The following is a 27,648-nucleotide window of genomic DNA, read 5'->3' as shown; positions in this document are numbered from 1 at the left end:
ACAGAATTGTTGGTTTTGTAAGGTAAAAAATTTATTGATCTAGTTTTAAAATTTTGAGATTTTAATCTTTTAGTAAATTATGGTTGAATAAAATTATCACGTTTATCAGACAGTTTATAGCTTTATCTTTGTTCCTTGCCAAGTAATGAGTGTGTGGAGAAGGACATTACCGACTGCCACGGCGCGGCGGTGGTGTGTGCGCAGTCCCCAAGCCGCAGATCGGCGCGGTGTGCCAGGCGTGCCGCGTGCTCATGCAGTACCTGCTGGCGCGGCTGCGGGCGCAGAGCGGCGCGGAGGCGGTGGCCCCCCCGCTCTCCACCAAGCAGCTGCTGCTGCCCATCGAGGCGTTGTGCAGCGCCGAGGGCATGCTGCCCCGGGCCGACCAGGTCGCCCTCACCGCCGTCATGAAGAACGCCAAGCTGCCGCCGCACATCCGGACCAGCGCGCCTGGCGAGTCCCTTTCAGATGTCACACGTGTGCAGAGTAGCTCTGGATGTGTTCCCTATATGGACTCCGAAACTGCCGGACTGATTTTGTCGAAATTTTCAGGCAATTTTCAGATTAGCCCAGCAGGTGACCCTGAGAAGTACGGTAATGATCAGATCAACAAAAATCTAAAAAATATAGATATATAACAAATACAAATTGATTCAAAATTAAATTTTTTCTATGGTTTTTCTATGTTTTTTTTTTTAAATTTTGAACATTCACAATTAAAAGCTATATTAGGGTCGCTAGTCTCACTATAATTATATATATATATATATATATATATATATATATATATATATATATATATATATACATACACACACACACATACAAAAATCTCTCTATATATCTCTCTCTATCTTCATCTCTGTATATCTACCTTATCTCTCCATATCAGTCTATATCTCTGTCTATGTTTCTCTCTACATCTCATTTTTCTCTATAAATTTGACATTGTACCTCCGTGGGTGGTAAAGCCTGGTCCCCACCCCGCCAGCACCAGCCCCCGCTGGCGGAACGCACCCTCACACCCCTCCTCCGCGCAGTCACCATCACTAGTCAGTCTTCGCCCGCGCGCGACCAAGGACGGAAGTGTAACCTTGTGAGACTCCGGGAGACGTGAGACCGCGAGACGCGAATAGTGAGATATGTGAGTGTTTTCCGGACGCGAACTCCGCACCGCCGGCGAGCCTAGTGAGCTGCACAGGGGCTGACGACCCACACCCACCGTGGCCTAGCTGCAAGCTAGCCTGGCGCCCATCCGGACCGAACAGTATACCAGCCGACTTCCCTACTAGGCTCACCCGCTAGCCTCCTTTACCGGGACGATGGCAAATTCATATATATCCCTCACTCCATCTCAATGTTTGTGTGTGTAGTTGTGTATGTATGTGTGTGTATGTATGTGTGTATATATATAATGTGTGTGTGTGTATCTTCCTATCTCTAACTTTAACTTAAAAAAACAAATGAACACACACACGCATACGCATGAACGCTTTGTATTATAAACAACGTTGTGTTTGTTTCAGAATGATTCAGCCTATTTTTTTTGCAGAAAAAAAGTTAATTACGAACAAATATCAGGATTCTGTCATATTTCGTGAAAAATTACAGATTTTGGCCATCACAGAAAATTTTGTTTAAACGAAATGCAATGTATTAACTTCTTATCACTATTAAGTAAGGTTATTGGTATTACACATCATGTGCAAGTGATTTTTAGAATTTTTCTTGACTTCGTCAGTAACAAAATTGGCCTACCCCTTGTTATACCATTACATACAGATTACATTTGTGTGATGTCAAATTGATAGTTTTTTTTCTTTGAATACAAATTCAATTATTTTTTCCATGTCTTGTCACTTGACCATAACTAAATTTGATTTTACATCTTGAATAGTGATAAGTATAAACTTAAAAGTAACGTCTGCTGTGTGTTTAGGTGAAAAAGAGGCGGCCAGTAAAGAACCGAAGCGACCACGCATCAATCTTTCGGCTTCCATCTTGGAACAGATGTCCACGCCCCTTCACGACTTTGCATCCCCAATACAGCCATCGAGCGAGTTGCAACCCACAACTCCAGGAAAGCAGTCGGAATCAAACAATCTCAATGATGCTGTGGATCATGGCCAGGAGTTGGAGGTGTGTGTTGTTTTTATCTGTATTTGTGTTGAATAATAATAACCTATGTGTTTCCACAAATAATTGTGGATGGAACACTTGACTGGAATATAACTGCAAACATTCTTTTAATGGAGCTAGTGGGGGGGAAAAAAGTAGTTTTCTGATGCCAGCATGGTTGTAACAAAGATGAAAATTGGATTATTTTAAAGTTTTAGTTCTTTACTTTTATGTCAGGCTAAAACATTTTAGCGTTTCTCAAAAATACACTATTGAATTACATTGGAATTTGCAGTAAGAGGGAGAGAGGTAAACAACATGAGAGTAATGACAAAAATATATAAATTAGAATGTAAAGTCTCATCAGCACTTAATAAAATTGTTTAGTTGTATTTGAAAGTCTATTAATAAATCTAATGGCAAAAAATCAAATGTATTCCAAATAAAGTGTATAAAATCATTAGGCTTAAAAATCTTCATGAATGTAACTTACCATCTTTAACTGACCCCCGTGAATACCTTAATAAATACAAGAAATGAGAAAGGGCAGAGGACTTGCCTGGCACCAAGGATTTGTAGAGCCTTTCTCAATGGGATGAAGCAATCTAGGTCTTTCGTAAGAGTTGAATAACCCACGTAGAAACTATATCAGTCTTAAAGTTGATATATTGGGCATATAGAACTGAATTTCAGTGGTTATGAAACTATGCTGGATCTATTTACTTTACCTTAAAATTGTAATATGAGTACTTGATGACAGGCAACAACATAATGTCGTTACTTTTGATTTGAACTTTCACACTTGTTATTGTCAAGCATGTAAATGATGGTGCATATAGTGTAAGGCATCGTATGTGTTTTATGTTTCAGAACTTATTCATTCAGAAGAATGTGGCTAGCCTTCAGGCCCTGAAAGCTGGTGATTTTCTCCTCGACATGTGTTTAAACCTACCCTTCTTGAATCGATACATTCACAAATACGAAGATGCAGTTTCCAAGAAAGGTTTTAGTTTACCATCGTCACATTCAGAGGCTATTTTAGTGCGACACAGGTACATTCTTTATTGTCTTGTAACCATCTTATGTACTATTTAGTGCCTTTTCAATTGGTATTTAACCGCCTTTTGTTTAGTGTCTTCTTTTAGAGACACTAGGTAACTTATCAATGTTGCAATTGTGGTTGAAATTAGTAAATTTTTTTTACATATTTGTATACAGACATCTATACCTATAATTAATTTAATAAAGGGAAGATTTAATATAAAAATGCTACTGTAAATTGGTTTTACATTGGTTTTACATCTCAGCTGCATTATACGACTACTAATACAATGTTACTCTACAGGCTCAAAATCTGTTTCTCAGAATTTTCAAATTTTTTTAAATAATGCTTGTTTGTTGATACATATGTAGTTAGTTAATCTGTGTGCTAACAAACATTTTCCTGCTTATAAGAGAAATAAGCTTGTTATTTTTTCTACCTTTCATTTTCTGTTTATTTCACATTATGTCCAACTTGCTGTGATGTATGGTGTTTGTTTTGCAGCCTTCAGGTTCTCGTCAATGATGTAAGCCTCACTCTGAACGCTCTGTATTTGCCTGTCTTTGAGCCTCTGACTCCGGAAAGGCTGGAAAAACTTTGCACTCTGACGATGTCCTGCCTGTACTGCGCTATATCGGTCGCAACAGCCAGCAGCATCCTCGTGATTTCCTGCGCGGCCACTCCCAAAACGATCGGGGCCACATCAGGTGTGCCTAAATTTGAATGTAAACGAAAATGAGAAAATGGGTGGTAATGTCAGTAAATAGTGTAGGATATATTAAAAGTTCAAACCCAATTTGAATAGGTTATCTGTTACAAACTACTTCTTTTCATTGATCAAGAAGTGTGCATGTGTATTTGTGTGTGTACATTTACACCTGGCCTACGAAGTAACGCTCTTCATTCGTCCCGGGGAGAACAGAGCGCTAATCAAACCAACGCTAATCAAATACGTTTTAGAGTGCATGTTAATCAAAATAATTTGTTTTCTAATCAGGTAGGTGTGCCTGCTGACTACCACTTCAATCAAGTCACTGCTCCTGTTAATATATTTACAGTTTAAATATATGTCTAAATACATTTGAAGTACATTGAAATAAATGTTGAATACATTTTGAGATTAAGAAACCAAAAATTAAAATTCACATACATACCACATTGCTTACATAATAGGGCTTGGGCCTAGCATTCCTAAGTAGGCACTAACAACATTTCTGAGTTACAAAATAATAATGTTACTAATACAGGGGATGCATTGAAGTTCTAATAAGATGTTAAAAAGCATAAACATTTTATATGACTAGACAGTTTATTTAACATGTTAATATAAATCCCAACTCTGTTGTTTACTAAATGTGTGTTTGCCATGATTTGCCACTAGTGAATCCTAGAAGACTCTAGGTAAACTAGCCCTGAAGCTTCTTGCTTTACTCTCCAGAGCTGCCGACATACAGGATGGCGTAATGTAAACGGCTGAAAATACGGGTGTTGTTGAAGATAAATATGCAATGAAGGAAGCAAATAGCTATTAAGGAAAGACCAAAAATTGTTTATTGGTTTGTCAAAATTTTTAATTTGATGCGTTGTATTTAATGCTACATGAAGTGCCATCACCATTGTTTGTGCACAAAAATAAATATTCACGTAAAAGATAACGGCGCTACTTCAAATCTATGACCACATTGCTTCCAATCATGCCGTAAAATATTAGTGTCATTACTTTAAACTGCACTAATCAAACAGTGTTACTTCAAGAGGCAGGTGTACAGTGAAATCCTATTAGTAAAATTCCACCGAAGAATATTACTGTCAAGTAAATTTAAAAACATTAGCACTTGACCTATAAATAAATACAATTTTACCCTTTTAATAAGTTATTTTCTGTAAATTGGAGCATAAGTTGTTTAATAAACATATAACAAAACATGAAAACATTACTTAAATTGTCATAGGCAATATGAAATTCAGGTACTTAGTTAAAAAAATACATTTTTGCAACTAGTAAACATATGTACGTACTTGTTCTTTTTTCCAGTCTATCTCTTGAGTCTCATTCTAATATGTAAAATATTTACATCATGAGGTGCAAAGGACACATCATCCTGTGAAATCAAGTATGATAAATATTTAGAGATGGTGATTTATAGCATTTAAAATAATAACATTTAGCATTTTGAATTTGAAATTTAGCATTTTGTAGCATTTTTAAAAACAAGATTTAGCCAATTATCTCATTTTACATTACTGAAGAAAAGTATATTTTTAAAAATCATTACATAATACACATATTAATTATTAACAACCACAGAAATAAAGATCTAGCACAACTACAAAGATAGCCTATCTTGGCAGGTTTCCAAACAACTTTTTAGCACTTATGAGTGCAATAAATTGAATACTTAATACTACTACAATAAATAATTTTTAGCTGTGTTCATGGCCATAGTTGATGTAGTGTGCACAAATAATGTTATTGAAACTCGTTTATTCAATTTTTTTTTTTTCGTTTTTACAATTTTCGCCTTTTTTTGGTTTTTGATTATGCCAGAAACAGTTGTTTGCCATTTTACCGACTTTTTTTCTTCATCCGATTTCTCGGTGAATTTTTTTTTTTTGCAGCCTGATGTCCCTCAGATTTAATGTGCTTTTCAAGTACATATTTTTTTTCCACTCCAGATGGCAATTACATAAATTGCACATTAAAATATTAGTATCACTTTCGTAGAACTGTTCACTTTTGTATTCATTTATGCGATCGCGAATGGAAATTACGTTTCGTCCCATTTTTACTACGAGAAATAACAGTATACAACACATTCACGAGTATGCGCGTATTTGTAAACACACCACCTTCCACAGACTACACAAGAACGCGGCTTTCATGTGAAACACAGCCAGAAAATGGGCGCGGCGAAGCAGAGATATCGCAATATGGTGGCCTAAAAACTTGTACTCTGCAAGATGACGGACACTCTACCAGCTAGTTGTTGTTGTTGCTTTGTTTACAATCGCGAGGCACGGATGGCCATTCTTCATTCAATATTTACGAACAATAGTGTTGTGAATGACGTGACACTAAGATATTTGTGCTGAATACACCATAAAATGATGGTTTCGTTTGATACTGAACTGAAACGAAATACAATCGGTAAATAAATTGTGTAGAGTGAAGACGAATCTACGTTAGTTACCTTGATTTCGCATTTATCTCGGAATAGTCTAGATTTCACATTTTATAGCGAAAAAAATATAATTTAGCATATTTTCGCATCTATTTCGCGAAAACGAAAAATCACCATCCCTATAAATATTAAGTGCTGCTAGCAAAATACATAAAATAATAGTTACATCTTAACCGTGTAGATTTAAATTGACTTGGTTTCTTTGTGTATATGCAAAGTTTATGTGACTAAATCTCTTTCATCTTAACATTTTAGGAACAGGTCAGTCAAAAGTATCTGAAGAAGAAAGCAGTGCGGACAATAATGCAATCACAGTTGTGGAGAAAGCTTTGCAGATTCTTTCGTTAGTTGGTGATGTCATCAAGAAGTCAACACGAGCAGGTGGTCAGGTAAGCTAAATGTTAGCTTTAAGTACTTAATATTGATGTTATTTGACTAAGGATAATTTATATGTGTTTGCATTTAATAAACACCATATCCTTGAGTAAATTTAATTTCCTGATTTAGCATTCTGATTAGAGACATCCCTTAAGTGCCAGTTCAAAGAGCTATTAACATAAAGTACATGAAATAATTTTTGTGGATGTTTTCCTGTTGTATGCTGCTGCAGGTGCATTATTGTTTGTCTTAAATGTGATGAGGCATTAGATCATTGATTTTATTTGTATTTACCTTCATATGGAAAATACTGTTTTTAAAGTTAACCATCTTTCTTTTGGTGGTTTGCGTAGGTTCTCCAGAACCATCTGTTGATCGGAACGTGGGTCCTTATCACCGGCCTGCAGACTCAGCTATCTGCCTCGAGCGTCCTGGCGGCGGAGAAAGGGAAAGACGAGAAGGGCAAGTCCCCCAGTAAGGCTCGAGAGGGGTCGAGCCGAATCAACCTCATCAAAGTGTAGGTGTTGGTGTTGTTAAGACTTCAAGTGTTCATTGTGTTAACCGTGCCTTTGTTTGATGTTAGCATTACCATGAAAGGACGTCGATTTAGCATTCTGTGGTTCGTCATGTGTTTCACATTTTGGAGGTACATTTCTGTAGTGATTTATTGAAGAAGGCCAATGCTCGTTTGTATTTTTTCTTTCTATAGAGCAATATATTACAACTTGTTTTTAATACCATTGTATGTTAGGTTAATTTTTCTTTGTTATTCCTGTTCATACTATACACTTAACATTTAAGTTCAGTAATTTGGCAAAATCACTAACCCGGCATGGTCGTGGTCCCCAGTGTCCGGGATTTAAGATTTTCCACTGTACTTTAATAATTTGTAAGTTATTTAGAGTTTAATTTTTGTCTTCGTCAAAGTTATTTGAAATTTAAGGAAATAATTAGGGGACCACTTCAAAAACAAACAATCTAACAACTGCCAATTATTCTTCCTTACAACAAAATAATATGCATCATGCAAAATGTTTTTAAACTACTAGTTCTTTTCCCTAATACTCTACATTATCAATATTGATGCTACCCAATTAAAATTATGCTAATGGCAGTTTTCAGAGATGGCTACAATTTCTTTATGAGACTGTTAGCAAGTTTTTCCAGGGACATAAAATATAAGAAGGCAGGAAGGGCCAACCGAGCAATTTGTGTTCATAAATCAAGGACAAAATATATTGAACTTGAGTTGAAAACTTAAAAACTGTATTTTACTTCCATTGTGCTGTTAAAAATAATCAGTCAAAATATTTGACCTGGCTGTCAGTTTGTAATTACTGACAATGCGTAAATATACAAGAAACAGAACAACGCAACAAAAACAAGAAAATCTGTTGTTCTGAAAGGAGCCATTGGAACGCCATTTTTTTTTTTAAACTCAACGTTCTAAGTAGGGGTGAGCCGATGCCGATTGCCGATTATTAAGATCGGCCGACTTTGGTCATTTTTGTCATTTGCATGATCGACTTCATGCATGCCGATCCTTTTTGCCGATTACCGCTTTCTGAAGACAAAAAAAATCTCAACGTAACACAAAAGCGCCGACATATTTTTTTGCTTCAGAACTGTTGCTTGACGTTTTTAAGTAACATTTACGTTACTTACGTGTTTTAATCTTTTCTGCAGAAAAAAAATTAAGTAAAGTTATTCTTTAAAAATTAACATATTCATGAAAAGTACGTTTGTTAAAAAAGAGTTAACAAAAGCACACCAAAACATTTAATAAGTCATGCATAGGGGCCTGTTCTTTACGCGATTGTGATTAAACGACGATAAATGCGAAATCTCCGTAAATTACAGTTTTTACGCGAAATCGCCATAACACAGCATTTTTACACGAAATTTAGTATTAAAACGCGAAATCGCAGTGTTTTTAAGCAAAATTTAAATATGTACTGGGTAAAAGACTTGTCTCGTCACTGGTAAACAAACACTGCAACATGGCCGCCACTGAACATTAGTCATAATTCACTAAAGCAAACAAAAGCTTACACACGCTCACGTTATAATGTTAAACTCAAAAATATACTGTAAAAATATGTAAAACTACATCGTTTATTTTCCTTTCCGGCATAATGTTTGGACAAACAGGCGAGTTTTAAAGCCTACGCACACCGCTCGGGGCACTGACATCAGCTTGGAACAGCGACACCTGATAAATACTAGGGATGGGTTGAGTACACATTTTTATCGATTCCGATACCGGTACCGATTCCTAAATTTCGATTCTCGATTCCGAGTCATTCCAGTTTTCGATTCCTGGTAATTCTGGTCACATAATTACAACTACTTAAGAATTGAATGCATTACATAATGATAATAACATGTATAAAGGATAATTATAAACTTAGGATTAAATGTTGAGGGTTTTTTTTTTTCAATTACCAGTGAAGAAGCATCTTCACATAAAGTTTGTTTGCTAGTAAGTACTAGGCTGTGCACAAAGAAGTTCAACATTTAGACAGGGTTCTTTTAACAGGCGATAACGCCGATAACATAACATCTTTGTTCAAAATGGGTTCAAAGGTAGCACTACTTTTTTCTGTGGTACCTTTTAACTTAGTTGGTGACAGTGCTGTAAACAAAAGTTTGTTTTTCTTCAAAGACTATATTTTCTGGTAGTAATGTGTGCCGGGATTTCAAATGCTTCATTAAATTGGTTGTAGATTTGTAAGTACCGCTCCGTGAAATTTGCGCACTACCATGATTACAAATTGCATATTTGTCATTTTCACTATTGATGCGAAAATGTTCCCAAACTTTAGACATGTTGATACAATATCAGACCATTCGCATCGTAATTTGAAACGACAGTCGGCGAACATTTTTTTTACTAACAAACTAGCAAAACACTTGAAAATAGTTTTAGCAAAACAATATTTGTGCCAAATAAATAGCATAAATGCGAAACAATTCACAATAACCTCAATAGCACGACGGTGAATTACGGCGTAATTCACCGTCGTGCTATTGAGGTTACTGTGAATTGTTGCGCATTTATGCTATTTATTTGGCACAAATATTGTTTTGCTAAAACTATTTTCAAGTGTTTTTCTAGTAATTATTACGGTTTTCCTTTGCAAGAAATAAACACGAGCCTCTGTTGGCGGTATGGCCAGAGAATTCTTTAAAATCGATTGTTGCTTTCATTATACAATTTGTCCCATACGCAACGAATCGATACGTTTCGACTTGACTTTATATTTTATGGCCACCAGAGATTTTGTGGAGGCCATCATCCTTGAATGGCTCACAACTAAAATGGTGACGACACGTGATGTGATCTCGTTTCATAACCGTCACTTTCTTCACAAAAAACAATGGACTTTTCTTAACTGCAAATAAAATTAATAAGTCTTTTTACAATTTATTTACGTCTGATACATGAGTGAGGAATAATGTTCTTCGATCGTAGAGTTTTAATTAGAGGTTAAACATGCCCGGTAACATTGTTTTTATTTATTTTTATTCGTATAAAATTAATATTTAATAATAATGAGCATTATTAGGAATTTTATGCGCATACGGCAGTTAAGATATATTAAAATAAGTAAGTAATGTTCAGACGAAAATATATTACTACTGTATTTTCTTAACTTAACCGATTCCTAACCTACCTTGCCCTTTTTTAGTACCCGATACTGAGTACCCAAATTTTTTAATAATCGGTGGTATCGAGGAATCGGAGAATCGAATCGACCCATCCCTAATAAATACAAAAGCAAGCAGATGATTGGGTGAACGGTGGCAGTGTTTGGAACAGCCTTACGTGAGTGGCCATACCACGTCAGCCGGGGGCGCTGGCATATAGTTGGAACAGCGTCTTAATATCAAGCAGAAAGCATTTTAAATCGCGCCAAAAAGCGGAAAAATGTAAACAAACATTCATTTTCGAATGGTGTGACGATGATGATTAGTTGGTCAACAGTGTGTTATAGATTTTTTTAAAGGGATTAATAGATTTCCAGATTAGTTTATGGGAACAACTAATAATCAGTGTCTAAATCAAAAGTTTGTCTTATAAATATATGTAACCTATTTGTTTAGGGTATTCAGTAATGAGTAGGTTCAAGTAAAATTCTTTATCTTAAATAATATTTAACTTAAGTAATTTGGAGCATATTTTACAACCAACTTAAATAAAAAAGCACTAATCGGTCAAAAAAATCTGCATGATCGGTACCACATTTCTGGCATCGGCATGATCGGCAAATGTGGTGATCGGATCACCCCTAGTTCTAAGAAAGTAGTTGTCTGTATGTAGAGAGCTGGACCCAGAGTTTTTGGAAGTGGAAAATGCGATGGATGTTGCAGTGGCCTGTGGGTTTCCTTGGATTACTCCTGTTGCCCTACCGGTTCATTCTGTCGCTGCTCATTACCCCCATCTCATCTCACCTCAATGCACTCTTCAGGCCTGGCTAGAACGACAAGTCTGTTCCTTAGGTAGGGCAGCCGGCTGTCATTCCCATTCCATCCGTGTAGTCGCTGCCTCAGGTGGGAAACTAAATGTCGATTTTCATATTGCGAGGTTTTATGGTAAACAATGTTTTCCTTTAGTACGTCGGGAGAGTCCCGAGGATTAAACATAACAACATAACTTTTCCCCTTATTTTGAATGTAGGGTATGAATAACTTCATCCAGCTCGGAGAAAATCTTCGTAGATTTGTATAAAAAAACAAACCCACTTGCAATCTTCCCTGTGCTGTAGAGCTTGTGATTGTGACTGTCTGGCGTGGAGGTGTGAGTGGGTGCACGTCGTGCTTGCTCGCAGTCAGCAAGGGTTCGGGGTGCTGTCGGTGGCGCTGGCGAGCCGGGCGCTGGGCATGATGGCGGCCCTGCTCGACGACCTGCAGGTGGAGAGCGTGAGCGGCGCCCAGGCGGGGCCCGGCCCCGAGCCCGAGCCGGCCCCGCTGCGCATCTCGGGCCAGGCCTCGGCCCTCCGGCGGGCCGCGAGGTTCCTGGGCGCCGCGCCGCTCAACCAGCTGCTCTTCTACCTGGCCACCGTCAGCTACAGGAAGGTGCGTGCGTGTGTTGCACGAGGGGATGCGGACTGAAATAATAATTAGCGGACGCAACATCTGTAAACGACCATAGTCCGATTGAAAAACAGTTCGCGATGGTAACCAACGTCCGCCCGCCGCCATGTCGATCATCAAGACTGTCCTCTTCCTGTGCGCAGGTGCACCAACCTACTTCCTGGCCCGCTCCAGGGTGACCGACCACGATGCCCTGAAGGGCGGGTAGTTTAAAATGTTCAAAGTCTATACACTAAACATGCTCAAACTACATTAGAACCCTGTTATAATGTTTTTCAAGGGAGCGCAAGAAAAAAAACGTTATAAGCAGGAAATCTCAATTTAGCACTCAACCTTGTTCGAACTTTGTACCAATGGACTCACCAAGCTATGTAAACAACTTTAATGTTAAAACCAAAGATAGTATACTTTATACATGAATTTTCTGAAACAAGCCAACAATTTTTCAACGTCGTCTTGTTCCCTGGTTAAATTTTGTTTGTCTTTAAAGATACACTGCCACATTTTTTGTAAAATTGTCTCACGATTCATGATGACAACATTAAGAGTGAGAACATCTACTCCTTTGCCACCTGAAAATGTTTAATTTTGGGATTCCTACGTATGAATGAGAAAAAAAAAATATTTGTAAAAAATTGAAAACACTTGTAGTTATGCCCTCGCTCAATGGTTGGCAACCTAAATATCGTAGGACTATGTACGTGCATCTGAATACCCACTGGAATGGCAAGGAAGAGAAGAGTTGACTAAGGGTGCCAATTGACACGTAACTATGAACATTGTGTACCTTCAGTATATTGCATAAAATTGTATTTTAACAAACTTCATGTATTGTATGGCAGTGATTGTAAACATAAACATGCATAACGGAAACTTTTTATCGTAAGTGTTGGAATAATTTGGTTTTAAAACATTTTTTCCCCATTTATTGAATGTTAGAAAGCAAACATTATAAGCAGGAAATTACACTATTTATGAACGTTATATGCAGGAAATTAATACATTGTCCTTATGAGGGAAATATTGGGACTTTAAAAATATGACATCATAAGCAGGAAAACATATGCAGGAACATTATAACAGGGTTCTGTATATACACAACAATTCGGAACAGTGTGTCTGATTTGTAACTAGGGATAAGATTACATGGTGAATGGTAGCAAGCCCCCAATAACACAGGAAAGCATGTTGATTCACCGTATAACACCAAAATGCAATTAAATAAACCAAATGGCACCTAAATGCAGTTGCCCTCTTTTATCGCATAATCGTTACACACACATAATCTTCGCACCAATATTTTAGGGCGTCAAAAAGAAACCTCTCGTAAACGTGGCATAATGTTTTTGGTCCCGCTGTTAGATTCAGAGTGCATTATGTAGGGATTTTTTTCCATATAAAACAATGTATTTTAAAGTAGAAATCTAATATTTTTTCAGACATTACCACTTACAGTAGAACCTCAATGATACGTTCCTGTTTCATACATTTTCCTGTGTCATACGCCGATTAATTTTGGTCCCGCTGAAAGTACTACAGTGAAACCTCTATTTAACAAATCTCAAGGGACCAAAATTTGTTGTGTTTGTTGTTAAAGGGGTTTGTTAAATGGAGGTTTTGCACAATATATTTCTAGTCATCATAAAGCTTCACATAAATGACTAGAACTGTCTTTATGACTGTTTAGTACGATATGAGGAATTAAACATGAAAAAGTACATAGAATACACTTGTTTAATGGCATGTTTAATAAGGTTGAAATAAATCACTAAAAATTTATACAATTATATACAATATTTACAGTGATACATATGCAGCAAACATCTTATTCAGAACTATTCTTAAAAAAGTCATCAATCCTAGATTGTTTACTCTTGTTCTGAAGCTCTGCCTGGACTGCTACTTCAAGTTTAGTAAACATGGCCATGTTTTCTTGAATATTATCAGAGAGAAGAAGAAGGTTCTCTAAAGTTTTCAATGCACTGTTCACTTCAGCACTACTCGGACGTTTTATCTCTTCCCCTTCTGTGTCTGGTAAAGTTGGATCATCTTCCTCAGATACTGCACTCTCCTCTTCAACGCTGGCTGTGGTACCACTTGTTTCACCTTGAATTTCAGTGGGGTGACAGATTGCCAAGGCATTGTCACACTCAACGAAATCATTGAAGCCTACTTCTTCACAACGTAATGTTGAAGACACTTCACACCACTCTGCAGGCACTTCAGGCATGTCATCATCTGATTCACAAGGAACTGGAAACCCTGCTTTTTTGAAGCATTTTGCAATGGTGTCTGCTGTCACAGTGTTCCAGGCTTGGCAAATCCTGTGCATTGCCTGCAGAATGTTCCATTTTGAAGACTTGATGTCTTTTTTGCAGCTCATTTCCCTCAGTAGATACTGTACTAATTGATGCCGATACAAGCGCTTGACCTGGCATATGATACCTTGGTCTAAGGGCTGTAACTTGCTGGTGCAGTTTGCTGGAAAAAATCTCACAGTAATATTTCTGAGTTTCTTTGGTTCTGGCACTTTATGTGCACTACACTGGTCGATGAATAGGAGGATCTTGCGGTTTTTTACACCCATACGTGCATCAACACTAAACAGCCAATCTTGGAAAACAGAAGCAGTCATCCATGAATTACCATTATTTTTGTAAATGCATGGCAATTTCTTAATGTTTTTAAAACATCGTGGCTTAGCATATTTCCCTATCACAAGAGGTGTAAGCTTTTCAGTCCCATCTGAGTTTGCACAAAACAGAACAGTGCAACGCTCTTTGCTTTTCTTGCCACCATGACATGCCTGACCTTTTAGGCTGAGAGTCCTGTCTGGGATCATGTTGAAAAATATGCCAGCTTCATCTGCATTGAAAATGTCTTTTACACTATAGCCAGCACACAGAGCTTCAAGTTTGGGTTGCCAGCTTGCGAGAATTTCGGGGTTAACTCCAGCTTCTTCACCACATACCTTCAGTGAAGTTAGATTCCAGCGGCTTTTAAATTTAGAAAGCCAACCATTTGATGCTTGGAAATTATCAATTCCCATCCCCAGTGCTTCCTGGCGTGCCTTTTCTTGTAGAATCGGCCCAGAGACGTTGATGTTTGATGCCCTAGCCTCCATTAGCCAGTCAAATAGCATCTTGTCCAAATCATCGTTTTTACACACTTTCACACGTTTTCGATTAGTTCCTACCAGAGAAGCGTTGTTTTCGATCTGTTCCCGGTTAGATAATATGGTCGAAAGTGTAGACGCCGGGATGTCGAAACGTTTCGCTATATCACTTTTTTTTTCACCCTCATCAACTGCATTTAAAATTTCTAATTTTATTTTAATGTCAATCTGTTGCCGCTTTTTAGGATTCGAATTCATTTTTCAGTAGTACCGTGTTGATTTCCGCAACTACGTGTGGAAATAAATAAACAGTGAAAACTGAAAAAACGGAAATTGTACTACACCATAGTTAAAAATATTTGCGTGTGCGCATCTTTAACCATAGAAACACAAAATATATTAGTTGTTCGTCTTGCCAGAGCGATGGTACGGGAGGTTTCCGCCACTAGCGCTAAATGTACCCGCCATTTTGAACAAAGTGTGGCATGTATACACGACCAACGACGTGTGTTATCCATGATGCTTTGTTTATTTATTGTCTTCCGCGTTGATGCATATTATTTTAAGGTTATACGCACGTATTTTTAAGCAGTGAATGCAAAAAAAATAGTGAATGTCTTGAAGGAAATGTTTATTTTTGCGTGTTTTTCTAAAGCGGTAGTTCGTTGTAAAGGGAATTACACTATTTCGGAACAAATAAAATTCGGTATTTAGAGGTTAAAACTGCATTGATCTTATGGAGGTTCAGCGGGACCAAAATTTTATTTCGTTGCATGGGGTTTTTCGTTAAATAGAATATTCGTTAATGGAGGTTTTACTGTATATGTACAATGGTTTACTTTCCCGGAACATACACTTATATAATCATTAATTTTCCGTTTCACACATTTTTACGAAGCGGAAAAGCCCTAAAATTCACAAATGTTTTTTTATATTCCTCCTTATAAACTACGTTTTAATGCTTTAATTTTGAATAACCATTGTTTACCTTTGCAAACGTAAGAAAATAACTTTATCGCACCATAGATATGGATAGTATCAGGAAGACTGTGCACTTCACTAGTAGCATCTATGGCCATCACCAAGCGAGACTAGTGGCTCAAGCTCAAACTAGCAATGATGATGAAAATGGTGCACGCGCTTTACCAAGGCATGGATCTCATAATTTGTGAATTCATTAATCTTTGAACTGAATATACCTGTTTGTTATTGTTTTCTTACGATCGGATTGTTTTGTATTTTACGTTTCTTTAAAATTTTATTTAAAATTGTTCTGTTGCATAAAGTTGTTTGTAAAATGGAACAAACAATAAAAAATTTCTAATTTTTTTTATTTCTAATTTAGGCTTGGTGACCTTCCCCCCCTCCCCCCTCTTCAAGAAAGGACTTCATAACATTTTGTAAGGCCACTGTTTCTCATGTCAGCTTTACTTTATTATGGACTGTATTTTACATTTCTGGTGGTTCTATTATATGTATATATATTGATGAATTCATATCTTTCATTAATATAATGCAATTATTCACACACATGTATTTATGTTTAATCTGACATTATGCTGGTATGCTAGATTGGAAAAATATTTTATTATTGCCATTCCCTTTTCATACACTTTCACGCATCATACACTATTTTTGTGCCCTCCGTTGAAAAGTGTATGACAGGGGTTCTACTGTACTTATTTAATTAACGGGAATTCGAAGTTGTCTGATGTGTAAATTTTCTTTTAAAGATGTTTTTATACATTATAACCTTTATCTGCTCGTTTGCGTCGCCATGGTGTACCACTTACAAAAAATGTAGCCAGCGCTAGTTAGCATCATTCATGTTTGGTTATGTTGCTTCCCGTATAGAACGCACACACTTAGTTGCATATCGATATCTCGCTGATTGCATGCAATGTGCGCTCTATCGAGTGCAGAGTTAACAAATTTGTTAGCCCGCACTCTTTCGTGTTGTGTACTACGACAATAGTTACGCGTTAGTTCGCACTTGCATTCGGGGCAAATATGTTTTTCTATTAAAGTTGAGGAAAGTTTTTTGTTGCATTACTTATTAATTTAAATTGTTTGGCATGCTCTTGTATACTCCACTTTTTAAATAAACGTACTTTCCATAGATTGGTTTTGTTTTTATGAATAATTTTACCTTACAAAATTGTTTTTTTTTTTTTTCGAATATACGTTGCACCCCTTCTTTTCAAACTTGATTTTAGTATAAAATGTGCAATGCTTATGCGATATATAACACGGTATATCATGGAATTTAGCAGCATTTTCCGCTTCAAAAGTACTAAATCAACACAAAAAATCTTCGTTTTCTATCATAAATCCCACTACATGCCCGAATGCTTTCTGAGCATAGTGATAGCTTGTTTTGCATGTTATATTTTGGTTTGGGTTTATATGGGTGCTTGGTCCTTTAAGGAGTTAGTTTTAACCTCTTCTTTTGTTTCATGTCACATTATTATTATTTTTTTTTAGGCATGCACTCTAAAAAGAATCCAAAAACATCCACCTGAAGGAGACACCTTCAGTACCTCAGACTCCACAACGTATTTTGAGGATGATTTCAGCTGTTCAGATGAGAGCTCTGGTGATGATGGTATGTATCTTATAATAGTGGCAGTTTTATTTTAATTAAGTAATACTGAATCAATTAGTTGTATAGAATTAAATTTGAAGTGTATGTATTTCTTACCTTTGTGAAATCAGCTTTTGTAGATGATATTCAACACAACTGTTCTCTTGAGTGAAATATTTCCATCAGAGTTTCAAAGTTTTTTGCATTATTAATAAACCTGAGACATGATGTAACAGGAGATTGTCCAAAAAACAGTCAGCGGTTTAGGGGAGTGTCTGTTAACTGGTATTGAGATTAGCATGTGGCCAGTGATTTATTTCAATTCATTGTTATTAATATTTAGTTCTTACAGTAAGCAACCACATCCCTGAAAAAAAAATATTTCCAAAAGAATTAACTTAAAATTGTTTTGGAAAGAAAGAGAAAAATAAATTGTAGTTGCTTAAAAGCATTGGTGCTATTTCTTACCGTTTTCTTACTCGTATTATTACATTATCTCTGCTTTTTGAAAAACATAATATACAGTTCACAACAAAGTAAAAAAAGTAGTTTACATATATTGTCAGATTTCTTTGTATTATCTATTCATCTGGTAGCTAGCAGATTGAAAATTTGAATATTCATACAGACCTACTGTTCATGCTTCGGAGCTGTAGGTTAAAATTTAGATTTTGTTTAACTTTAGAGAACCCCTTTGTACTTGGCTCTCTAATTGAATAATAGCATAAATATTTATTTTTTTTGTAAAGGAAGGAATTTAAGCAGGAGAATATTAAAATAAATATTTCACACTGAACTATGTTCATCAAACATCTTGCAAATGCACGAATCCCTCTTGAAGGAATAAACAGTTATTTTTATTAATCATACCAGAAAATCTAACCATGTATTATTTCTGACTATAATATAATAAATCGTAGGTAAAGTTATTTTCTAAGTTGGAAGAGCAGTAACCTCGGTTGCTACATTTTGCAGAATGTTTGCTAGATTTGCAGTATGATGAAAGTTTTCCTCTGCTGTTTAAAAAGTATTTGCTATAAATATAGAATAAATTGTGCTTGCAAAATTCAGTTTTTCTCAATTACAGTGAAAAATCCCACACCTGACTAACATTAATATGAAATAATAATAAAGTTTTTTTTACTAATATTTATCATTTAATCCATAAATTTATTTCCAGAATAAAAGTCTGAATTGATATTTGATCATGTATGTTACAGTCAAACCTCATTATTACAAACCTGAAGGGACCATAATTTTAGCACTTTGTATTAACGAGGGTTTGTATTAACCAAACTATTGGGATATCATGACAAAAAAAAATTGATTGAACTTTAAATGCCTATATTTACAACCATAAAGAAAATTATTTACACTGTTGGTAGTATAAGCTTGCTTCACTACATGCATAACAATTTGTAAACACTGAAGAAAACAAACACAATGCAACACTTACAGAATAAATCATAATACAGACTTTAATAAACTTGCATTAATGACACATTTTCTATTCAAACATTTGGTTTAAAAAAAGCATCAATTCTGGTTGCACTATTTTTTTCTTATAGGCATTGTTTACCACATTACAAAGCTTATCAAAGGCCAGTACTGATCAAGTATTGGTTGAGCAGTCTGCATCCAATCTTTAACTTTGGTCGTATCTACTGCTGCCGACTCCCCACACATAGTTTTGCCTACAATATTGTTGCGATCCTTAAACCGTTGTAGCCAACCATTGCTGAACTTGAAGTCTGAAATTCCTAACCTCAATGCTAGGTAGTCTGCCTTCAATAGGTCCAGAAATAGGCAAGTTTGCTGCACGCATTTCTTCAAACCACTGCAACAAGGTAGCTTCCATTTCTTGATGTTTTGGGCCGCGCATTCTTTTTCTTGTTGATATTTTGCACGAACTCGCAAAAGCATATTCAATCTTTTCACGATTTTTTAGTATTGTCAACAGCGACGATTGCGGGATGTTAAATTCTCGCAATTTCAGTTTTCGTTCTCTCTCCATTGTCTACTTGTTCGATAATTTTAACTTTAGCTTGCAATGTAAGGTCGTAGCGTTTACGTTTCGCAGTCATATTACGAAACAAATCGCACTCAAAATTGAGGTTAAGACACACGTGCGTGAACAATGGAAAATATCAGAACATTTTTCCATAGATTGTTTAAACTTCTACGTATGTACACTTCCGACGACTAATATTAATAAGTAGGGCCATGATTATATGGTTAATTGCGAAATCGTGAAATTTTCCGCGAATTTATATGGAAAATGCGAAAAAAGCGATTTTTAAGAAAACCTCTATATAACACCGAAATTACACAATACAAGTCTGTTATATTTTAGTGTGAAAAGCTTGATAGTCAAGACTTGCCCGGGTCCTGGTTGATAAACTGGAAGAATTTCCTGCCTTGCATTTCTACGTGCTTCCTCTAATCAGCTTTAGGGCGCTGTCTGGTCAGCGTGTGTGTTAGTAAAGCGGGATGATAAGAGCGACGCTCAATGATAGTTCTAGCGCGGCTCTGAACTGGCGCGCAGTCATCTAGTTCCCGTCAGATAATTGTGAAATTTGAGCGGTGACCGTAACATTATATGCTGGAAAAATAAAGATATAAATGTGTAATGCATTTCCCTTTGATACTTTCAAGAAATTTGTAACGAGTTTTTTACACCTAAAACTTCGAAGACATGCCTTTTAGCCATTTTATCTCCTCTAAATCCTCTTGATCCAATATCAAAAGAACCAGTTGGGGATTAACAAATTCTTAAATGCTTTTCGTAAACAGACTCCAGTCGGATATCTAGTGTAGTTTGGAAATCGTGTAGGTTTTTCGTGGCTGTGCGCGGCACACTACTGTAGTTGCCATGCGTCATGCGCCGAGAATGTTGTCCGGCAGGAAGGGAGAGTATAGTTCATTTGCGGTAAAAATTAATACTTTTACGGCCCTGCTAAATTTTTCCATTAAAGAAATTTTGAAGTTTCAGTGATTTTCCAGCAGAAATAATGTTGTGTAACTAACAAACAAATTGTATCAAAACAATTAACGGTAAATGGCTGTCGCCCCTTAAAAATTTTTCATTTTACCAGAAATGGACTATACAAACCTTGCTTTCGTTGCACGCAGTTTGGAGAAGGGGAGGAAGGATGTTGACAGTTTCACATGCCAAAGGACGATGAGGGAGGAGGGGGAGAGAGACACGGTGGTTTGTATGCCTGGGAGGGATGACCCTCGAAGTCTGGACAAGGGAAGGAGAGGTAAGCCGTATGACGTCATGCATCCACCGCCTGTGCTGCCGCCAGCCTGTCTGGACGATATTCCCGCGCTCCCACTTACGTTGCACAAGCTACTGCTACCGTATTCTTAAGCAGAATGCAGAATGTCCTTTTTTTTTTTCTCTTATACGAACATTAGTACGATTATAATAAACCCACACACAATATATGCTGCGTGTTAAATAATGGCTTTTTAAAAACTTTTGTGAGTTTTACAATTTTTTCCCCATGTATTTTTGTTTTGGTGCCAAAATATCAGATTTTTTTGACGGTTCCTGAGAATGTATGGTACTTTTTAAGAGAAAATGTTTAACCATAACATTAAAATGTTGATTACATGTGATTCTAAACAACACAATAGGCCCAACTGCTATTTTTTATGTCACAATCGTGAAATATATTGTGTAAGTACCATGAATAGCTTAAAAAAGCCATATTTTTTTAAAAGACGAAATAACGACGAAATGTGTGGTTTTAAATGACGAAATCAGGTTCAAAATAAAACCATATAATCTTGGCTCTATTAATAAGGTATAGAGTAATTTCCTTTTCGTTTTCCGTTTACAACATGGCATCTTTTATAGTTAAGTTACTAACATCGCCACTAGAGTTGAACTGTTCATCTTGTTTTTAGACCATTTTGCGCTGTAGGATACATACATCTTATCTTTAGAGACACGTTTGTTTACATGACGGTTGGGTTATGAAGACGTGATTTACTTTAGACTTCGGCTGTGAAATTCGTATTAACCGTTTACTTATACACGTTAACAGCTACTTGAGGGATCAAAACAACTTCGTAATTCTATTAACTGTATTTCGTATTAAAAGTAATGAATAACATAGGAAAGCATACCTTATTTTCTGGGACTGTGAAAGTACTTCGCATAAACGGGAATTTCGTACTAAGCGGATTCGTATTAATGAGGTTTGACTGTAACACTTTCTATGAAATTTCAAAAGAACTAGTTTACTATATTACTATAGTACTTGAGTTGCCACTTGCTCAATTATATTTTTAAAATTCTAAGTTATTCTGATATGATTCATTTTTGCCCTAGAGTTTCATGAGATTTACTTGTGTTCCAATGAAATCTCAGATGATGACAGCGAGCCCATACTGGGTCTTTGGTTCGAGGAAACCCTCGCTCCTCCGGAGACACCTTCTGGGACTCAGAGCTCTCAGGCCAATGGGGAGAATGTTGAAGGAAACGGAAAACAGCAGACTCGGAGAGCGGGCTCAATTGTGCCAGAGAAAGGAGAACCTGATGGGGTGAGTCATTTTTTTTTTACTATGGTAGCATCATATTCAATAGAAGTTGCATTCAAGTCATTGAGTAAAGTTGTTATTTGCACTTTGTGTTGACTTGAGTTCAAGTTGGACAGTAAGTACTTAAACTAATAAGTAGAGGCCTGTACGAATATCAGATTTTTAGTTCAAATCAAATACGAATACCAAATTATTCTCAAATACTAATATCAAATTCAGATTCATATCAAGTAACAAATACATAGGTAAAGAAAAAGTTCATAAATGTGTAGTGTAGTGGCTTTGGGAAATTTTAAAAATAATACTAAAGTGAAAGATTGATTAGGCTAAGTCAGCTGCAATCATTAATTATATTTAAAATATTTAAAATTTGAAAGTTTTTTTTTTTATGTTGGTAACCTAATTAACCTTACCAACCAACCTTTCATTTAAGTTCCAATTAGCTTTGATTTTCAAAACATGCTACTTTACATGTTGATCTTGAAAAAAAAATTTTTTGACCCACAAAATACCATGAAAACCAATGCATTTCACAAAAAATGGGAATTTTTTTTTAAAATGTTGTTAACTGAAATAAGTGATTATATTAGCTTGTATTTACAATGTTGAACCCTAGTTATTCATGCACTTTACTTAACTGTTTCCAGGTAAAGTGAGGTTTTAGCTTATTTAAACTTTTACTCAATTTTATTGAATGATTTTAATTGATTTTAGAATAAAACTTCAAATGTAACTGTCTAAAAAAAACAATTACTGGCATATCAAGAAACTAAATCACCTTTAAAGTATTTTTATTTAGTTTACTTTAATCAGAATGCTTAACAACATATCTGATTAAATCAGCAATTTCTCTTTGTTACATCTTGTTTTCTTTTGAGGGTTTCAATGATGTGATTCTTATTTTTAGTGCATTTTAAAGTGGAATTTGGTAACTTATATGTTTTATATTGTGACAACCAATTAAGAGTAGCAACATCTTAACTTGTATATTGTATTGTCATGGGTTAGTAGAAAAGTATTGATTCTAATGTACATTGTAACATGCTGGTGGTGAAGTTCATTTGTGGTTTTGATACTGAGGTTTGAATTTTGAAAATGCTCTTGTGATTACATTTCTATCAAATGGCATTTTAATTATGCAGTAATGAAATCATGGATTTTGTTTCAGTACATTCTATTGGCATCAGAGATATTTCAGTTCATGGATAAGTACTTTTTGAACAGTGAATCACCTTATGTGATGCGATACGTACAAACAGGCTTAGCAGAGCAACAGATAGTAATCTTGGCAGCCATCATCCGTGACCTGGACCGCGAGACTGCACGGACAGAAACAGGTGTGTCAGTGTATCATGCTTTTTAAGGTTAGACAACCCAGGATACTCCCCACTTTCTGAATAAGTTTATTAGAGATAGAGATTTGTTATGTTTTAATCAGAAATAACAAATAATATGCTGGTTAGTTGTTACGTATATCAGTATGTAAATAATGGCTGTTTCTTCATTTGAGAGGTCATGTTTCATTTTCACGGCCAGAAAGGGTTTTGTAACTGGTCGAAAGAGTAAGATGTTCTGTGATTGGTTGTTGATGGCTTCATGACATGAGTCCAGCTTCTTCCTGTTGCAAGAAGGTGTAGTTGTAGGTGGCTAGGTTAGTTGTTACTAGGGTAACTGCGAGATTAGGTGTTGTGTGGTGGCTTCCTAATTTAATATTAATGTAGTGGCTTGAAGAATGTCATGCCTCTGATCTGGACTACCCTGTTTTTAACCTAATTTCGGACAGTTAATTATAACTCGCAGGCAGCAGCATAGGTCTAGAGCGGAGACTTTTTTTTTGTAAATTGGGAGCCAAGCCATGCAGACAATGGACTCTTGGCCATTTGTACGGTACGTCACAAGCGACTGGGATTTCGTTAATGAACCATAATTAAATAGTTCCTAAGTGATGAACTGATTTGTTTAACAAATTTTTTTTTGTACCGCAAGATTTTGTGTGTTTTTCTTATTGTAAATATTATTGTGTCGTAGAATGGCGGCCATGTTCAGTGTGTTTAGTAAAGGAAAAAAAAATTAATCAACAAACTTTATTTGTGAATTCTTTTATTTAAGCAAGACCATCTTTAAGATAAGTTGACTTAACCTCGAAAAGTAATATTCTATGGAACTTTAATTATTCTCAGTGCCCATCAAAAGTCTTGAAGTGTTTATGTATGTGCAATGGAGCTAGTCGGAGGCCTGGATTGTTACAGTTATGTTACCTATGTTTCTATCTGAAGGAATCCTATAGAAAAAATTAACTAGCTCTTCTCCCGTTGAATTTTAGATATGTTTTAAACAATCGGTAAGTATGTAGTGTATGTTAACTTGTAAGAAGTAATTTTATTATTTTTAACAGTCAAGTACTTACAACCATCATCAAGTTTTAATTTCTCTATTAATACTCTTCTCATAAGAGCAGAAGATGAATGAAACTAAGAAATCAACACTAATTATTCAACTTAAAAGAAGATAAACCTCCATAGAAGATACTCATTACATATTGTCAGTTAACCACAGTAGAGGTTATCAGCATTCGAATGGAAAGTAATTTGAATGGGTTAGCAGTGCTGGACCTCCCCTACCCACATGTAAGAAGGATGTGCTAGCAGAACAAAGGGGATGCCGCCGCCATGAATCTTGTAGGGGTGTGGGGACCATCTTTACCCCTGGCAGAGCTCTTGCGTGCTTTGCACCGTATGTCTGGGTGTCCGTGGTCATTTGCTTGTTGGCAAGAGTGCTGTTTAAAACCTGTTTTATTTCTGCCGGTGCAAGTAACTTTCACAACTGTGGATGTGTTATTTTCATGGATGTCAAACTTAGTGCCTATTTATTGTATCATTTTTGGTTTTTCTGTCATCCCTGGTGTTTAGCATGTTTTTTTGTGAGTGATTTTGTCCTGCGTGATGGCAAATAACTTTAAAGAAGTTGACATCAGTTAAATTCTTATGGTTGTAATAATATAATACAGCCTTAAATTCCTTCTTGGGCATTTCCTCGAGTGTTCGACGTGTGCAGTGATGGGGTTTGTCACCGCAGGCACAATATCAGTCTATTTCGGAGCCAAGCTGCGGGGCCTGTACGCGTCGTTCTCCCGGTCGCTGACGCGCTACACCCACAACCTGCTGGCCCGGAACGTCCTGGCGGAGGGGCTCCAGAGCACGATGCTGGGCTACCTGTTCGTGAGCCCCTGGTCGCACGACACCACCTGGCCCCTGCAGGTGTACCCCCGCACCTTGGCCGTGCTGGCACAGGTAACCAGCGACCAGCTCGTGTGGACATACGCCATTGCTAAGAACTTTTTCTGTTGAAGAAAACTAAAAAAATAAAATAAAAATAAATAAACAAAAATACCCAAAAGACACGTTAACTTTTTCGTTCTCTTAATAAATTTTTTTTATCTTTGTTTTTCTTTGTTTGTTGACCATATTCCTGTTATGGAATATTTTGTGGTGTTTATACTCTGTTGACAACAGCAATTTTTTTTCTTAATTTGTGTTTTTTTGTCTTTTGGGTATTTTTTATTTATTTATTTATCTTTATTTTATTTTTTTAGTATTCTTCAACAGAAAAAGTGCTCAGCAATGGCGTATGTCCAAAAAACTTACATTAAGTCATGCACTCCCATTGCAAAAATCTTTCAAAGATAATAGCTCATGAGGGTAAAGATCTGAAGTTTCATTTTATTGTGGGATTAGCTTCCATCCCCATTCAAAATAAAAATAATGGTATGCGTAGGCGTACACCTTCAAAACACTCTTAGAACAGTGCACATAACATTTTTTTTTCGACATGGTGGTTCGCACAAGTTCTCCTCAGCATTAAAATATCTTTAAAAATAACGTAAGTAATAATAAAGTAAACCTTAAGGTAAAAATGATGTTTATCATTCCCTTTGCCATATCTAACATAAAATGTTAATAAATTGTTTTCCTTTGTATCACTGTCTGTCTGTCTATAAAGTACCATCCCTAATTTACAAATATAGTTTAAATAAAAATAATGGGAACAAATTTTTTAATGTGTGGTTTTATTAATTTTCTGTCAACAGGTCTTGTTGCTGAAACCGTCAATTGAAAAAGAATCTGCCATAATCAATATTTGGCACCGTCTTTTGAATACGCTTGTTGATAATGTGCGAAATCCACCAAACTCTTTTGAAGTTGAAAATGAAGGTAAGTAATTTCTAAAATGTACAGTAGATATAAATGTAGAGTAAATTTTAAAATTAGTCCAGTTTTGTCATTTGTGTTCTCTGGTATTTACTAAAATTAATACATAAACTATTACATTTATTACATTATTGAAAATAAAAATGCAAGAAACAGGTATATAGGTTATGTCATGTCCATCATTCTTTCATCATTCATCTGTTAGTCTGTCAACTTGGCGAGTGATTTACAAATGCTTTACATAGGTCATAATATTCCATTTCAATGCTCCACCTGATCAGAAAGCTTGAATTTTGGAACACGTTTCTTCTAAAGATTGATTAGTTTTACGATCATATAAGCTAAACACTTATGAATCATTAAACTTCATTTTTTTTTCTCTGATATCTATACATCTATTTTCCACGTTACCGTGCATATTCTCATGCTCTTAACATGCATGACTTAATATTTCAAGTAACTAGGCCAATAAAAAATGTTGATTATGTATGTAATCGGCTGAAGAGTTCAGAGCATTTAGAAAAGAGAAGTCTACAAAAGAGATGTACAAAAATTAACAAACAGGGTGGCCACTCACCGGGAAAACCGGGAAAACCGGGATTTATCAGGGAAATCACGTTGATCGGGAATTATCAGGGATTTTTTTAATAACCGGGAATTTTTTGTGTCGTGTATATTTCGGCAGAGCTGCCAACCATTACGGATTTTCCGTAATTATTACGAATTTGAATTTAACACCGAATTACGGAACATCGCTGGTTTATTACGGAAACGAGGCTTTGTGCTGCACGGTAACGGAAAAAAATTCCGTTTCTGGTGTGCGTGTTTCGTGAACGCAGTTCGAATACATCACGTGGTTGCGCAGATAACGGAACTAGTAAGTGTGCGCATGTACTGTCGAAATAAGTAGATTAATTATTGTGTTTTGTAATAGAAATGGTACGGTATTACGTCCGTTGAACGATACAACTAGTACATATTCTCGGACTTTTCGTTTGTTAGCTACTTACATCACGATAATTTTTGTACGGTACTTTGGCTAACCTGTGTTGTGTTAATTACTTTCTCGAAAGCCATTTTTTTCATCAAAGTGTTTTTGTCGTGTCTACAGACATGAAACCTGTTTATGTTGTTCGATAGTGTTGTGTTCTTCAGTGCCGATTGTAGAAATGAAGCGTGTGACAGAACAATGTGTGTCTGGGGCAAAAAAAAAAAGAACGTTATTCTTCAGAACTTTCGCCAAACTATTCAAAAGAATGTCCTTGCTTGTCATCTTCAAATGTTTTGGAACGCCACGCGTTTTGTAATGCATGCACGTGTGACTTTTCGATTGTGCATGGTGGAAGGGATGTCTGTAGACGGCATATAGAATCAAA

At 36.2% G+C, this 27,648-nt stretch overlaps 1 protein-coding gene across 6 annotated transcripts in view; it reads left to right on the top strand.

Annotated features, from left to right (window-relative positions):
• LOC134542098 (E3 ubiquitin-protein ligase UBR4) overlaps positions 1–27,648 on the top strand; it is a 166,287-nt gene that overhangs the window by 11,090 nt on the left and 127,549 nt on the right. For 3 of the 6 annotated variants that reach the window (XM_063386036.1, XM_063386037.1, XM_063386039.1), the window contains exons 3-14: positions 205–450; positions 1,937–2,136; positions 2,986–3,167; positions 3,662–3,864; positions 6,595–6,728; positions 7,071–7,234; positions 11,550–11,796; positions 17,414–17,534; positions 21,856–22,067; positions 23,233–23,401; positions 25,140–25,354; positions 26,152–26,275. In XM_063386036.1, the coding sequence (XP_063242106.1) occupies positions 205–450; positions 1,937–2,136; positions 2,986–3,167; positions 3,662–3,864; positions 6,595–6,728; positions 7,071–7,234; positions 11,550–11,796; positions 17,414–17,534; positions 21,856–22,067; positions 23,233–23,401; positions 25,140–25,354; positions 26,152–26,275 (2,217 nt within the window). The remainder of the gene's footprint in view (positions 1–204; positions 451–1,936; positions 2,137–2,985; positions 3,168–3,661; positions 3,865–6,594; positions 6,729–7,070; positions 7,235–11,549; positions 11,797–17,413; positions 17,535–21,855; positions 22,068–23,232; positions 23,402–25,139; positions 25,355–26,151; positions 26,276–27,648) is intronic. The other 3 variants (XM_063386042.1, XM_063386040.1, XM_063386041.1) reach the window with 2 other exon arrangements.

The sequence above is a fragment of the Bacillus rossius genome, assembly GCF_032445375.1.
Source record: "Bacillus rossius redtenbacheri isolate Brsri chromosome 4 unlocalized genomic scaffold, Brsri_v3 Brsri_v3_scf4_2, whole genome shotgun sequence".
In the NCBI taxonomy this organism is placed as follows: Eukaryota; Metazoa; Arthropoda; class Insecta; order Phasmatodea; family Bacillidae; genus Bacillus; species Bacillus rossius.
This window is presented reverse-complemented; position numbering and strand designations above follow the sequence as displayed.